Consider the following 16,959-nt stretch of genomic DNA (forward strand, 5'->3'; position numbering starts at 1 on the left):
GGGAGAGAGAACCTGTGGCTTTTCTGCAGCCTGATGCTCCTACCAGCTTCCCCATGAACAGCTGCTCTGCACCTCATGGTCTGATTTTTGTGTCTAAAACTGCTTTCTGCATTGGTTGAAGGGACTGTACCCTTTGGTGGGAAGCCAGTGGCTTTGCCCACACACCGTAGCTGGGTGGTGCAGGTCCCAATCCCAGAGAGCAGCTTCCTGCCAGGCAGCGCCTGGGATGCTCAGGGCTGAATGCATGGAGCTGGTGGGTCTCCATAGGGGCCGTGGAAAACACCCTGTCTCTTACCTACTACACCTCTTGCTTGATGGGGTCAAAACTGTGCACACAGAGCATTTTCTCACTCCTGGAGGGGAGTGAGGGCTGGTTGGAAACAACTCCGCTTGGGAGAACGCAGGCACTGCCACAGAGTGTGTGGGCACTGGTGGTGCCTGGCAGGGCTCGGGCAGTGCTCGCTGCGGGGCTGTGCTGGGCACTGCGAGCTCGGGGCTGTGTCTGGCCTCTGTCCCTGCAGTGTGTGCCACCACCGGCCAGGATAACCTCAAGTGAAAAGTATCAGACTTCAGTGGCCAAGAAAAGAGTGCTGACCTATTTTGGACACTTATTTATATTCAAGTTGCTTCTCTCTGTCTCTGTGAAAAAGCTGTTGTGACTCCAATAGTTTTGAAAAGTTTTTTCCCCTCCCTTAGCTTTTGTTTGGAACAGGATATGATCTAGGACTAACATCTGTATTTTTCAGTAGCCAGAATAAATGTCTTATTATCTTTTATTTTTCTTGTTGAAACAACACTTTTATGGAGCAAAACCAGTTTTGTAATACAGCTAAGCATTTAGTTGCATTGTGTCTCAATTTTTACAGGTTCTCCTTTTATTAAAAATCTTTACTATAATTCCCAATTTTCAGACCAAAATAGAAAAACGTTGGAAGTATATCACTGCTGTTTCTGATTGTGAGCAACAAAAAGTCATCTAATGTAAAGTCACAAAACTTATGGAAAACTGGTTGGGTTTTTTTTTTTTTCTTTTTTTAGTACAGTTTCCTTCTGTCACTTACTGGCTGGATGAATTTGCTGGAATCTTGATCTTCTGAAGGATCTTACTGGTGAAAATGTTTTGGGTGTGGTTTTTTTTGTGGTTTTTATTCTTGTTTTGACAGCTATTCGCTAACTTTGTGTGCTGCAGTTCACAGTTAATTTCTCATGTTTTTTTAAAATTGAAACTGTAGTTTCTCTGACAAAATTCTACTATTAGAATAATCATTAAATCTAAGCAGCTTGGTCAGGGTAGCTTTGTGCACTAACCCTAGATGGATACTTGTCATCCTGTAGGTTTTAGGATTTGCAATTCTGTCAACAGTAGGAATCTAAGTTAGATGCTCAATCAGCAAGAAAAACAAAGGCAGATGCTATGAATAGTCATCATTCATCCATATAAATTATGGTTGTATCCATAATATTGTATTCCATAATTTTTTCTGCTTTAAGGTTGGAGGGTTTGTTTTTTTTTTTTTTTTTTGTTAGTGTTATGGTTGGATTTTTGTTTGTTGGCTTTTTTTTTTTTCCCTTTCTGTGTGTCTTTAAGACATGAAAGAGCAAGGGTGAAAAAACTTGCTTTATGGAAATTGCAAACCCTTTGGGTTCACTAGCTGAGCTTGCAAACTCACTGAGTAGTGCCAACCTTGCACTGAATTAGCTGTGCCCTGTGCAAGTGCATCTACATGAAGGTCATATGCAGCTCCCAGAAGGCCAGGGGGAGCCTTTCCATAATCCTTGCCTGCAGCTGGATTTGATCCAAAGTATATCTGAAAAAGATCATGGCAGTTTCTTTGCTGAACAGAGTTTTGGTGGCTTTTGTGCTGTCACTTCTGTGTTCTGTCTTCAGTGGCTGACATGAAATTTGCAGTTTGCATGCTCAGACAGACACACGGCCACTTGTACCCCGTGTGTGCACTGAAATGTCTGTGTGCATTGATGTGGCTGCATGGGATGATCCTGTTGCACCATGGCAGAAGGGCTGTGCTGGCTCCCTGGGCTCCCTAGGCTGATGGCTCTGTGGCATCAAGTAAAGCTGCTCCTTGAGCATGGTCAGGCTGCAACTGTTGCTGCTGGTGAGGTAGATCCTGTGCAGGGTTTTGGAGAGAAGGACTACAAATTTGCCTATTCCTAAACTACAGTTTTCCTATTCTGGACACACACAGAAATGACTGTTACATTTTCCTTGAGTCCAACAATGATCAGTCCCTTTGCACTTTGGCTTAGTTATCTTCATCATTGCTGGTGGTCTTGTGCACGTGTGGCTTCACACCTTACACACCAGAATGTCAGCAGGACAAATTTTTTATAAAGTTACTGAGGAAAACTTATGATTCCATATTGTCAGTTCCTTGGAGACATTTGGATCCAAAGCTGAGGCTTGAGTGTTGTTTCCCTGTGGTGCTGCCACCATATTCGTCTCTAAGCGGGAATACTGATTAAATTACAGTGCACCTCTGATAATGTGCACATATGGCAACTCTCTGAAGTTTCATATTAATTTTTATTTTTCATGTGGTGAATAATCATGCTCACACATCCAGAGGGTTGAGGAAAGAACAGGACACAGTAATTGCTGGATATGAATTTCAAAATTCCCTGTGGAAGACTGTCTAATTAGATTTAATGAGCTGGCTGGTGAGCATGCGTGTGCATGTGTGCTTTCACCACCTCTCTTGAGCCAACTGGATCAGAAGTGCTTATGTGTGTCCGAGGTGAACTGGAGGAGTACGTGGAAGAGATATTTTTATACTTGGAGAGTGCAGGTTTGAAGCAGACTTGTACCTGCTTTTCTCATGTGTGTGCTGTAATGAGGGACTTCCACCGTGGAGGTGAAGCATTTGATAATGCAGGTGATAAATTGGAAGTGACTTTGATGTGGTTTCAGCTGCTTAGGTGAGGAGGGATGGGAGCAGAATATCTGTATCTGTGGAGTTGTTATCCCTTCTTCTGTAATGTACTCCTCAGAGCTGCTGGTGCAGGGGATAGCAGAGCTACAGCAGGTCACAGGATGTGTTGCCACCGAGCTGCCAGAAGAAGGTTTTGAATTAGCTGGAGGCAAATGGTCAGTGAGTCTGGGATTTCTGTGAGTGAGGTGGATTACAGCCATCAGGTTTGAACATTGCTGTGTGTCTGATCTGCTCTGCTGGCTGGTTTCCCACCCCTCCTTCACTGGACAGGGTCCTGAATTGATTGTGTGCAGTTTGGCTTTTTTGCAGGGGTCATTGCCATGGGTCAGTGCTCTGTTTCCAAGAAGGACCAGAGTGAGTAGAGAGCTGTGCTGAGAGGGTGGCCATTTTAATGAGGGGCTTCTGTGTGGTTTTTTGTTTCTTTCTTCCTTTTTTTTTTTTTTAATATTAATTAACCTTTGTTTTCTGTCAAGAAAGTTGTCCTGAAGCATGACTTAGCAAGGCAAACATGCCTGGACAAAGGAAGCATTAAGCCTGCACAGAGGGAGGGGAGAGGGTTACACCTCTAATTACTTTGTGTGCATGTAATTTTTTTCCCCTCTGGTGACTGATGGGTCTTGAAAGGACTTGCCGGGGTTGGTGTGTGATTCACCAGGGCAGAGCGTGTTCTGGGCTGAGACTGCCGGCTGTCTAGCCCTGGATGCCAAGGGCAGGCGATGCCCTTGTGCTGGTGTTGCTCACGCCTGAGTCAGCACTTGTACAGCACAGCTGCTCCCCAGCTGGGGGCCAGCCGTGGGATTCACTGCTCACGCCCCAGCCCAGCTGGACAGGAGGATGCAAAGGCTTGGCTCTGCCACATGAGCACTTTCTGGAGTGGGCTGGGGTGAGAGCATGTGGAGCAACATCTCCTGGTTAGGAATGTGGGTGCTCAGGGCCATCCTGAGTGGGTGTGAAGCACTGAGCTGCCAAAGTGCTTATGCCAATGAAGGGGCAGGAGAAGGAGGCAATCCTGAACCCCTTTCACACATCCCTATCTCCAAACAGGGAAAAAGGAATCAGTGCTCTCCCACCCTCTCAATAAGCAGCAGCCTACAAACTACCCAGCCTGCCACCCTGTCATTTTCTCTGGTCTTCTTGCCTAGTCCTGGAGCCCATGGTGGATACATAGGCTCTCCTGAAAAAAATGGGACCTGAGATTGGCTGGGTAGGGAGTTAGAGCTCATGATGTTCATGAGGGAAAAGGGGAACTGAGGTGAAGGAGAAAAAATGGGTAATAAGCAGTTGTGGGAGTGGTGTTCAGGGAAGAGGAGGAGAAGCTGGGGCTGTGAAGAAGAAAGGAGGAACTTGTGGAGTGGGCTGCAGTCCTGGCCTCAAAGCTGATGGATTAAGAGGGCTTGGCAGAGAGTTGGGGATCTGGTTTTAGGCAAATAGTGTAAAATATGTGGAATTCAAGGAGGGAGCTCCAAAGCCAGTGGGCTTGGCTCCTAAAGATCCCACAGGACCGAATGGATTTTAGTCGGCTTTCTGTAAAGGTTTTCTCTTTCCCACTAGTTTTTGGATCCATTGACCAGCTCCCTGCTGGTGGGGTGGTGCAGAGGTCTGACCAATGATTTTCATCTTCAAAGTTTGGTAAAAATAAATGACCAGATAGAGGAAGAAAAGCCCTGTTAGTGTCCACTTGGAGAGGAAGGCTGCAGCATGGGTTCAACTGGAACATGAGACATCAGGGCATCTGTGTGGGTGCTTAAGGGCCAAGATGCGCTCTTTGGCAATACTGCTCTTGAGATGCCTGTCTTTGGGAAATGATGCACTTTATGCATCAAAATCATGGAATCGTTTAGGTTGGAAAAGGCCATTGAGTTCAACTATAAACCCAGAACTGCCAAGTCCTCCACTAAACCATGTCCCTAAGTGCCATATCTTTTAAATACCTTTAGTGGTGACACCGCCACTTCCCTGGGCAGTCCATTCCAATGTTTGGTAATCCTTTCTATGAAGAAAGTTTCCCTGATATCCAATCTAAACCTCCCCTGCTACAGCTTAAGGGTATTTCCTTGTCCTATTGCTTGTTGCAAGAAGGGCCAGAAGAGATTATTTCAGAATTCTATTTGGCAAATGGAAAAAGCCTAACCCTTTCATGGCAGTTGGGAGATGCAGGGGATGGGACTCTTCCTGAGCTGGATTCCAGATTTGAATCCCGCAGTTTTAGATGTGGGGTTTCCCTCCTTCTGGGCATGACACTCAGTAAGTTAAGTATATCTTACTGCTGGGACTTTTTTTCCAGTCCCTTTCTTTTTTTCACCAATTCCTCTTTCCTGATGCTTTCATAAGTCTCAGTGATGCCTTGTGAAGGCTGACGTAGAACAGAGGCTAGACAGAGTTATAGAATAAAGTAGGTATTTATTAAAAGGCCTTAATGGATACACCTTGGGCAGCACAAGAGCCCAGCCAGGGCTACACCCAAGATGAACCCAAAATGGTCAGAAAAATGGATGAACAGTCACGAGGTCTCACACTTTTATAAGTTCTGGTCCATTTGCATATTGCAGTTCATTGTCCAATTATAGCTTTAGGTTATGAAGTCCCACCCTTCTTGTTTTTCTCACTTCATTCTGCTGTCGTTAATGCTCTTGGACCTGAGATTTGGATCATTTGTCCTTGGTCCCCAGCTAGAGAAGGAATTGTTTTGTCTCCCTACTCTGTGAAGAGAGCTTATGATCCCCTAATATGAAGCTCAGAACTACACACTAAAGCAGTACAGCATCTGAAAAACATAAAAACTAAAACATGAGGCATCATCAGTGACTTAGAGAAAATACTTTTCATATCTTCCTTCCTCCCCCTGATGAGCATCTCTTCTATTGTTTTCACAAGTGAAAAATTGTCTCTAGCAAAAGTGAATGAGAATCTTTGCATTTTGAGCAAATTCTTGTCCTGCCAGGGTGGGGAAACCTATCAGTATCAACTGTTTGGTTGGTTCCACCAGCTCTTCTCTGCTGATAGAAGATCAGCTGCATCTTGCAGTTGAGTTTGGTTTTGGTTCTGTTTTATTTTATTTTTTTGTTAAAACCAAAAAACTCCACAAAAAAAACCAAATACCCAAACCAGCCATCTGTCTGGGAGCTCTTTCATTAAATGGAGCTGAGGGACCTACTTCAAGCTACCTCTTTTGCAGGAATCTCTTTTGGCGTGAAAGGAATTATTCATGCAGTTACGCAATTCACGATGAATTTTCAATTTGTCACAGTTTTTCCCTGCCTCCTCCCTTTTGTCCACCAGCCTAACTAGGCTCCTGCTGAGTCTCTTCATTGACTGACATGCTTTAGCAAGAGTTCTAATGTGTAGGTGTAGTCCTGATCCAGCAGCCCTTCATGGAGTGAGGTGTTGCAGTGCACAATGAAGTTCTAGATTCTTCCCAGTTTAAGGTCACACCTTCTGAGAGGAAAAGCCACCATCATTTTTCATCATGAATTCTTTTCTGAGAGCCTGTGGTTGCTTGGTGTCTTGGCTTTCCTCCCTTCATCTGTGTGGGAAAGCCACAAAGTGGTTCACATTCCTTGCAGGAAGAAATCTTGGAAGCGGAGGACTGTGTGATCCTCTGCAGTCACAACCTGAAGTGTGACTGAAGTGCACAGGTACTGGGGAAAATCTCAGGAGCCTTCACTTCATGCGTATCTGCTCAGATGGGTGGTAGCTGAGCTAATGTTTCATTTTTCTCAAACAATTTCAGATGTGGGATGGAGGTGTTCACTGCTCATCCTGATGTAGGGAGCTCTGCCACCTTCAACAGGAACATGAGCTACTGTTGGCACCAGTTAAATTTTAGAGAGGAGCCTGCGTGTGCTGCACATCTGTGGTGGGTTGGTCCTGGCTGGATGCCAGGTGCCTACTAAAGCTGCTCCATGGCTCCCCTCCTCAGCTGGACGGGGGAGAGAAAATAGAAATAAAGGCTTGTGGTTCGAGATAAGAGTAGAGAGCAGTCTTGCACCACTGCTGCTCTCAGGGAGTTCATGAATGTGCACCTAGGTGGGATGGCAGGGAAGGCTCCTCCGGTCCACTCACTCTCCCTGCAGAACCTGGTGTTTGCAGAGGATCTGCAACAGGAGCATGGGGATGGGGTTGTCCTGCAAAAATGGTGAGTATGGCTCCTGAGGTCTCACAGTCACTGTCACATGTTGCCCCCTCCCCTCTCCCCAGGGGAGAATGGGTCAATGGGGTGGTCTTGTGCTGAAGGAGCCATGCAGTGGGAGATGCCTGAACAGCACCAGCATGTTTAGTGAGGCAAGTGTTTGTGGGATGTGGATTTTCATTTTACTCCTCCCATTCATAATATTCTGTTTGGATCAGCGATAGGAATTACAGCTGATAAAGCTAGCTGTTGCCATTAACAAAGCCATTTTCTTTCAAATCCCTAGGAGCCCCAGCAGAGAAAATAATAAAAATTCACTTGCTGTTCATGTTTCCAGGGTGTTCATGCCTTGGAGATGCACCAAGATGGAATAAGAAGATCTAAGGGAGGGTAAACACTCCTGGGACTGTGATCAGGAGTATGAAGATCTATTCCCAAAAAAATATAAAACAAAATATAACAAACCCAACCAACACTTCCCTGAAGACCACTTTTGTTGCTCTCCTTTGGTGCAGGCCTGCATTGAACCTGGCCCCCCCATCCTTCTCTGTGCTGATTTCTGTTACTAATTTCTCTTGCTGCAATAAGTGTTAAATCCCAGCTGCTAAGCAGCAGGTCTGGGCTGTGTTTCAGCCCCCTCCTCTTTCCCAGGAGCTGCTGATGTGCCTGTGCTTGCACCCTTCATGCTGTGTCCTCCATCCTGACACAGCTTTTTCCTTTCCTCTCTTTCTCTCACTTTTTGAAGGGTTCAGGTTGGAGGTGTGATGTGTGTGGTGGGGATTTTTAAGGGATATATCTGCCTTGACAATATTCCTTGAAAGCTGGCCCAACCTGAGCAGAGCAGAAAACTTGTGGAATATTTGAATTAGTAACTGGTTCAATGGTCTCCTGGGTAATGTGGCACAGGGGCAAACGTTGCTACTGGCAGACACTGGAGTTGGAAGGAGTTCTTTGCTGCAGAAGGTACCCCTGAATTCCTCAGCTGTGGTGAGGCCGGCCCAGCCAGCCAGAAAGGTCCCCTGGGCCTGCTGTATTTCGTATGGGTCCTAAAATTACTTTAAGTGAATTCAAGCTTCATTTCTCCTGCTTGATCCAGCCCTCTCCCTGGGTTTCCTCCATGTGTGATGTGCTGGAGTCACGGCGATACAGGAACACCTCGTGGCCTGGACGGTGGCTGGGGCAGAACATCCCATTCCTGTGTGTGGGGTGCTGTGGGATGCTGAGCGCGCAGGGGCCGCATCCCTGGCTCCCCTTGTGCAGCAGCTGCAGGCAGGCGCTGAGCAAGCCTTGCCCGCAGGCTTTGAGAGTGAGCAACTGGCTCTGTGCTTCCCTGGGGCTGCTCCGTAACGTGTCTGTCCCTGCTTGTTTGTGCCACCGCCTGAGCCCCGGGGATGGGGAGGGCAGGATCCCCTGTGCTGCTCCAGGACCTGGCAGCGGAGCGCTCCACGTCCCCGCTTGGTGCAGGCGAGTGCATGCATGTGTTTTATGAGGCTGAGTTCACTGTGCCCGTTCTTTGTCTCTCCCCTACCCTTTAAAACTTCGAAATCTTACCTTCTTCTTTTTTTTTTTTTTTTTTTTTTTTTTTTTAATCCCTATCATATGAATGCATACTTCATGCTTCCAGAGCATCTGATGCCAGTCAAAGTGCAGGTCTTTCTCCTTTTGCCTCTACAGTGTGCCATGCCATATTACTCTGTTGAGAGGACATCTGGGCAGTAAAGTGCAAACATGGTCCTTGTTTGGCTCTTGCACTCAGGAAAGACTTCTTTTTCTTGCTTTAAAGCAATGCACTGCCTGTCCCATTTTGAGCCTGGCTTTCTTCCAAATGAGCCTGTGTGTGGGCACGTGTGGATTATCTTTGTCTCTATGGCTACCCTGAAAACTTTTGAACCGGAAAATTCAGTTGAGGGATTGAGCTCTAAGATACCGGTTTCCTATGGCTTTTATGGAAATAGTTGCTGGGTGGTAGGACTGTTACCTTGTTCATGTCACCTAAGGGGTTGAAGCAGAAACTTAGCCAGTATTAGACATCAGAGAAGCAGCAATGTACTCACAAGCACACTCTCAGGAAAGATACATAAAACTCCTTAAAAATCAAGCTTTCTTAGTTATATCACTCAAGTGTATTAATATTAATTAGGTCATTTAACTAATTACCTGTTCATCTGCATGTAAGGGGCAATTGATAGCTTGCTGATGGGTCCCATCTGGAAACTGTAGAGCATGAGAAGCAGACCTTGAGAGTCACGTGTGGGCAAGAGGGGTATGATTATCACTTCCAAGAGCTCTTGTTTGCTAGGGCATTAAATAATTTTGGCAATTCCTGAGGTTTCATGTGGAATGGAGAAGTGCTGTCTCTGATGAGGGTTAAACACATGGTTTTTAAGAGAGAATTAATGCATGTAAACTATTCACTGGTGCGTGCTCGCTAAGAGCTGCTGTCAACATTTTGAGTCGATAACAAGTAACAGCACTTGCACATATCATCATCATCCTTATGTTTTGTCTCTTTTCAGTCACCTTCCCAGCTGGGGATTTAAAGATGTTTCTAATTAGTCACTGTTTCAGGATCTGGGAGATGAGAGTTACTGAGGCTCTGTTGCAGAGATGTCTGTATTCTGTCCCTCCCTGGATCTTATTCTGGGATGAGCATTGTCTGTGCTGCCCTCGTGAAGGTCACACACTCTACAGTGACTGTGAGGAGATAAAGCAGGGGACACTGGAAGGGGAACCTTGTGTTTGGTGTTTCCTGTGGGCTTTAGGTCTTTTAGAAGGGAGACAATCACTGAAGACTTACTGGCTTGTCTTGCACCATCATTAGGATGTGCCAAGTGCTTTTTCTTCCTCTGCCTTGTCCAGCTGCAGTGGCACACAGATGCTGTCTGGCACCCGCAGATTTTCTAGCCTGTGTCTCTGGGTATTTCCATGCTAGGCTGGACAAGATTTGGTGGTGAGCAAATGTGTAGTCACTTGTCAGTCTCTAGACTGACTGTGGGAGTCAGGTCCTATGGATGATTTTTTTCAGTGTGTTTTTTTTAAACATAAGTGGTGACATTTCCCATGTTTCAGTCATCTCATGCCTGGTATAATAATCTTCGGAGCCATTCAAACTATTTGTTACTCATTTAATGAAAATTGGCAGAGATGCTTTTAATTTTTGTACTTAAAATACTACAAATTTGATGTTGGAAAGCCAAATGGAAAGAATTCCTCCATGCCAGACCCCTGAACAGAAGGGGAGTGTTCTTGTTCTGCTCCCTGGAGAATCCTCCAGTCCATTGTCATTTTGGGCAGAAGAGAAGTTAAAGCTGGCCTCATCCTCCCCCCAATTCAAGAGCATTTTGATCAAAATCTTGACATTTTAAGCTGGCCTCATCCTCCCCCAATTCAAGATTATTTTGGTCAAAATCTTGACATTTTAATGCAATTGTTTCTTTCTGGTTTGTCAAGCCTTTTCTTTCCTATTGTTTGCAACCTCTGAAAGATGTTGCTTACGCCCCTGCTGATGGCAGGTTGATGTCTGTCAGACTTTCCTGATTCCTTCCCCAGCTCCCTGAGCCCAGTTCCCTTTCTCCAAGTGTTTCTTGAAAATGAAGCACAACACAACCCTGAAGTTCAGACTAAGCTGCTGCAGCAAGTGTAGTCCCCAGAGGTTCCATGTGGGAATTCTGATGGTGGAATGGGTTTGAACTACTGCTTTATTTTTCCCATCAGAATGTAAGGAAGAACAGGGTCTGTCAGAAGTTAATATTGCTCTCAGAAGACAAAATGAAGGTCTGAGATGGGGAAACAAAGAGGGGGAAGTGTGTCCTTACCTGCAACAAGAGCTGTGTTGCTCAAAGCAAGGAGTGAAATAACATGAAATATAATTGATGATGTGGCATAAGTGGTGGAGACGAGGCAAGGAGGCAGTTGCCTCTGGACATCTGCACATGAACAAACAGCTGTCTCGGGAAGAAATTAATTTGCCCTGGGAAGAAACTACCCTGGATGGGAACTGGTTAGGGCAGGTTTACTTGGGTACAAGGTTGCATCATGCAGCCTTTTTTCCCTCCCCTTGGGCCATCTGGGGATTTCCTGGCTGATCCTGTTCATGCTGCTTTCTCTGGGTGCTTGAGAGATCTCTTATAGGTGCTTGTGAACAGCTGTGGGGGACAAAGATCAGGCTGGCCTAGCTCATTAAGAGAAAATGGGTTCAGAGCAACTAAGGTGATCTGGAGGCATTAATTGGTGGAAGAGCAGGACAGGATTTTTCCTTTTCATCACAGCAGCATTCCGAAGACATGCTGGGAGCTGGGGAGATAGGGAAATGGCAGCTGTATTCATGGAAGCACTGAAATAAGATTCTCACTGCTCTTGGCAATGGTCCTTTGCCCTGCTGTGTTGCCTCAGCAAGGCACACTCATCTTCCAGTCATTAGTCATTCTCTTGTTATTTCATTTTGTGGAGGAGATTATAACCAGCTGAGGTGATATGGCAGTGTGAGAGACCAGGCTGCTGTCTTAAACTGCTGTAGTGTCCCTTTGTTTTGCTTTGTCCTCCTTCCAAACCCATGGCCATCCAGACCATACAATGGAGAGAAGGCAAGAGCATTCCTTAGGGTGGGAGGAGCAGACAGTCTGGATTTTTGCAAGTCAAGTTGCCCAACACTGGAGTTATGTTATTCACTGTGGAACAAACAAGGGCTAAGCATTGTGATGGTGCAGTGTTGATTTCAGAGAATTTATAAACTGTGATGAATTTATGGAGAGCAAAGGCTCAGGGCTGGAGGACTTCATCGTGTGGCTGCTTATTTCAGTCTTTAAATCAGCCAGGCCTCAGGATGTTCAGCAGGAGCAGGTGGATTTGAGGGAGTTCAGCTTCAGCTTCTGGACCTGAAGATCTAGATTGCCTAATCCAGTCATGAAGCAGTGAGATTAGGGATGCTCATCCTTTCCCCTGGAGCCTGAGTGTTGTTCTTTGATGAAAAAGTCTTTAGGAGACAAGATTATCTCTAAATCAGCCTATAGAGAAAATTGCATACTGGGGCTCTGTTGTCCTGGAGGGACCTCAGGTCAACACACTGATTTGAAGTTGTAACAATAGCATTTGATCAAGTGGCTCAGGTGAAGAGCTAGATTTATCACTTCTAGGAGACTGACCTTTGCTCCCAGGGTCTTACACTTCCTTCAGGACCAAATCTTGGCCCTTCTGAAACTGTTCACTGCCTGGGAGCAGCACTATGAATGAATAGCTTATTACTGCCTGATGTTTCTCAAGGGCAAGTTGCAGACTGCTGTTGCCTCTTTCTTACATGCCTAGGCTCACATGTGTTTTGGCACGTACACCTCTTTGATATGAATAATGATTGGGTTGAGAAAATGCAAATCACTTCTCCAAAATTGCTGATTCTTTTTCTGTGAGGGAGGAAGGAAAAAAAAAAGATGCACCCAAATCTTTACTGAAATTTCCAGGTTTGAGCAGTGTCCAGCCTCTGCCAGGCTTGGTAATCACCTGTGCCTGATGCCAAGCAAGAATAGGAATTTTTCAGCAGGTAAGAAGGTAACAGGTCAGTTGTGTTTGGTTCTGTGGGGGAACATCTGTGTTTCCCCCACCCACCCTGCTGTGTGATCCACAGGGGGGGCTGTGTTAGGGTAAGTATTCAGAGGCAGTTGTCTGTATATCCTGGGTTTCTGCATACGGTCAGTTTTGCTTAATCTGCATAGTGTGAGGAAAAAAATCAAGTCAAATGCACAGCTCAGGATTATTATCTGGGGTTGTCTTAGTTTGGGCAGCTGCAGTGCATGAGGTTTTTTGTGAAGAGGCAATTTTTGAAGCAAGGCAGGTGAGGTAATTACCACAATCCTTTTTTTTTGGATTTTGCTGAATGCCTCCAGCCTTTGCAGGGCTAAAGAGAGAAAGGAATCAGTGTTTTCCCCAGTCCCCTACCCCTTTTTACTTTAAACTGTATGTTCAGTGTTAATAGCATGACAAAATAAAAGGAAATTACTTATGTGGCACTAAAAGCACAGTCAGTGTCAGAGTAAGGGACTTGCACCTAAATATCTATTAATTTTAGCTATGTGGCTGTCCTTGCCATAGTTACAAGGACTTTTTCTGTCTGCTAGCTTGACACTAACAGTCATTCTGTCAAGGATGGGATTTTTATGGTCCCTTCTTTATAGATGTGTACTGCTGGATAGAGTGGTACAATTAATTCCTCAAGGTCTCTTAAGGATCAAGAAGCAGGGTAGGAGGACTCAAATCCAATTCTCTTGAATCGTAGTTCACAAACTTGGCTTTGAGACTGTTTATGGGACCTTCCTGGTGTCAGGATTGACTTCCCTGAAGTCAGCTGTATTGTACCACCATAAATTACCTTAAGCAGATTATGGCCAGGGCCACATTAGTTGCTTTCAAGGACCTCACTGTGAAACAGAGCACACAAAAATTGGAGTGGGATCAGAAACAAAGAAAGTACTGAAAACAAAACTCTTTGGTCCCACAGTCAGTTAACAGAATGGGCACTGAGACTTTCTTAGTCTACCAGAATCCATTTTTGTCTTAGTCTAATTCATCCTCTTTCATTTGCATTTCCCCTTTTTTGGCTAACATTGGTTTTGATGAAGAAACGTGCCAGGCCCTGTGACATCCATGACAAGTCCATTCACAGTCCCTCATGTTGAGCCAACACTACTGACTCCCATCTCAAACAGACCAAAGATGAGGCCACAATTAGCAGACTTAAATGTTCTGCAGTGACAGGGTTTTGTGGTGGTGTTTTTCTGTGATGGTGTGTTTTGTTTTCTTTTATGGTATCCTCAGAAAGGAGGAAGGTCTGGGTGGCTGTGATCAGAAGTCAAGGACCCAGAATTGGTGGTACCAGAAGCACTGGCATGTAGCCTATATGGACTGGTAGAGATGCTGTCCTAGCTATAGCAGTGTAAAGATGACAAAGGCAACCTTTGTGGGGAAGGTGGAATTAAAAATGAAAATTAGGAAAATTAAGAAAATGAAGGAAATTCTATGGGGTGGCAGTGATCATGTGGATAAATGTCTATAATGTTATTGGAAAGATAAAAGTTTCCAAAATAATATTTCTGTGGGAACTTAGGAATATATCTTAATATCTAGGAATACACATTAACAAACATGTTTTATTAATAAGGTAAAACATAGATATGCCTGGATGTGGTAGCCCAGATTTTTTCATTAAATAGAGCACCAGCAAATGGAGGTGCTATTTTAGGTTTTGTTTTGGTAACTAGTGTTGATGTTAAGAGGGCCTGATTGTACAGAGGAATCTCGGACCTAGTGCTCATAAAATGGATTCCTATTAAATAGAAACCTAAACAAAAGTAGATCTGGAACTAGGATACTTGTCTTTGAAAGGGCAAACTTTGAAAAATGAAAAAACCTGGTGGGTGAAGTCATCTGGGCAGGGAATCGTGAATGCAGAGGATACAGAACCTCTAATTCAAACATGCAGAAACTATCTGGACCAGGGGTCCTAGGCAGAGGAGGAAAACAGGGCAGGAAAGGGCTCCTTGCTGAAAGCTGGTGAATAGCCACCTTAAAAAGGATAGTTGGGATTAAGCAGAGTCTGTAAGGAATGGAAAAAAAGACTAATTGGCAAAAAAAGCAATGTCTTAGAGGTCAGGAAGGGTAGGGATAAAATGAGAATTGCCAGAAGTCATGCTGCGTTAGGTCTGGCAAAAGAAATTAAAACAAATAGCAACAGGTTTCTCAGCTACATAAATAAAATCAGACTTGAAGCTGCTGTGCTGTGAGGACCAACTGGAAGATCAAAGATTATATAAGTATGGATCCAGTATTATACCAAATTTTGCTTTGTTGTTAAATACAGTTAGAGGGGATGAGAACATGGAAATCTTGGAAACTGAGGGTAAGAACTGAAAGTCAAAAAATCAAATTGATTTAAATTAGTCAGAGGGTAGGAGCACCACTCCTGGTGGAAAGTGTAGGTGTGAAGATGTTGAATACTTGTGGTTGCACTGTTAGGCTCATTGCTATGAAGAGAGAAAGCCCAGAAAAACTTTAGGATACATGATGTGGATGGTTGAGAGGGTCAGGAGTAGGATGAAGCTGAACAGAACGGAGTGCTGGGATGGGCAGTGAAAGACCAGACAGAACACTTTGATGTCTGGGGCTTCTGTTAGTGAAACCTGCCAGTGGACAGCTAAAACCTGCATGTGTTAATTGATACTAGGGGGAGGGGGGGCTTCCATCCTGCTTTGAAGAAACCACCCAGGCTCACCCTATATCCACAGAAAGTGTCCCACGGGGAGGGAAGCGTTAGCCCCCTGGAAAGAGCTGGCAAGCCCTCAGCAGCAGTCATGAGCCTGAATAATGGATGTAGGTAGGTACAGGTGCAGGGAAGAGCTCCAGGGGAGTGGGAGCTTGTGCCATGGGGAGGACTTGGCTGCTCTGATGGGTTACAGGAGGAAAACAAAGACAGGGAGGGGAAAGAGCACTGTGAGCAAGAAAATAGTGTTGGCATGAAGTTGTAATATCATAACTCAGCCCTAATAATATCCTGTCTAGAAAATATGGCATCTTCTGCTGGCTGGAGCACTGCCATTCTAGGATGATATCTCCAGGTGATACCTCAAGGGTAGGGCAGATACTTTTGTGCTCCCAAGGAGGTTGCTGTGATGTGGCTCATGGCAAGTCCCATGTCCAGTGGTTCAGGAGGCCCTTGCACTAATCTCAGGGAGGACTTTTTTCCTTAAAAGAAGAATTTTCTAAAGTGTTTTAGTTCTCTTCATGAGCCCAGCAGGTTTTGTCAACACACAGGGAATAGTGCTGACTCTGCCATGCTAATGCTCCTTCAGCTTGGCAGAAGGCAGGTTTTGTCATGGGAGAGTGATTGTTAAAGATCAGTGTGACCAAGTGATGATCAAGACCAAATTAAAAATAAAATTGTGCTCAGAAGAGTTTGGGGCTTCATTCACAGTACAGTTGGATTGAGGCTGAAGCAGTATTCCTGTTTCACAAAAAGTTTTACTATACTGAATATTCAAAGGGAATTGAGAGATCATTTTGCTGTTGTTCTTAATACTGTTTTTTAGGTGAGGGCCCCTGGTCTGCCTGGTTTTTAAATTTGTTTTATTTTAAATTGTAGCAAAGCAAATGGCATGACATTCTCTGACCTGAAGCGGGTTTCCATCTATTTATTTATTTACTGAGATTTTATTGCTCAGCATTTCAGAGTAGCAGAAGTGTCCTATGTGTTTGTTTTCTTTAGGCTCTAGAGTTTACTCTGCAGCCAAGCCAAACTACTCCAGCTTTGGGGGGAGCTGAAATGAGGAAATCTGTACTTTGTGACCATGCACTTTAAATGAAAGGGCATTTGGGAAATGGAGCAAGTGATCAGAAAGTGAGTATTTGAAACGGGTAAGCGGGGGAAGGCTTTAAAAGAAAGCCCTTATTCAATGCCAATGACTAGATAATGTGGTAAAGTTGGGAACAGAGATAGAGAATTGGTTGCTCAAGGGGAGGTATCAGGTATGTTGTCTGAGGCCAACAGCCCTGACAGAAACAGGGAAAAGGATAGCTGGCAGCTCTGATACTTTAATTGCAAATGAAACAAAAGCTGGTAGGGGAGAAACTGAGAAGTGTCACATGCCTTTAAGGCCTCCAAAAGGCTCTTTCCCAGCTTACAGTGGGCCTTTCTAGACTGATTTATTCCTGTGACTCAGTGAGGGTTAGATTTTAAGCATTTGCTTCTCTCCACTTCCAAGCTCTCCCCAGCATGGCCATGCTGCCTTTGGGGCAAAGGAGCAAGATGCACTCCAGACTATTTATGGCTCATTGTACAGTTTCATTCTGGGAACATTGCAGGGAGGCTGATGGCTGTTCTGATGCAAAATATTCATCAGC

At 44.9% G+C, this 16,959-nt stretch overlaps 1 protein-coding gene across 2 annotated transcripts in view; it reads left to right on the forward strand.

Moving 5' to 3' along the window:
- The first annotated feature begins 2,756 nt into the window (after nucleotides 1-2,756).
- IGFBP2 (insulin like growth factor binding protein 2) overlaps nucleotides 2,757-16,959 on the forward strand; it is a 35,784-nt gene continuing 21,581 nt past the window's right edge. The window contains exon 1 of one of the 2 annotated variants that reach the window (XM_041473410.1): nucleotides 2,757-2,804. Coding sequence is in view for 1 of the 2 variants with exons in the window: in XM_041473409.1 (XP_041329343.1) it covers nucleotides 2,849-2,891 (43 nt within the window). In the remaining variant the exon portion in view is untranslated. The other variant, XM_041473409.1, reaches the window with a different exon arrangement.

This window comes from Pyrgilauda ruficollis, unplaced genomic scaffold, assembly GCF_017590135.1.
Source record: "Pyrgilauda ruficollis isolate IOZ18807 unplaced genomic scaffold, ASM1759013v1 scaffold3, whole genome shotgun sequence".
Classification (NCBI taxonomy): domain Eukaryota; kingdom Metazoa; phylum Chordata; class Aves; order Passeriformes; family Passeridae; genus Pyrgilauda; species Pyrgilauda ruficollis.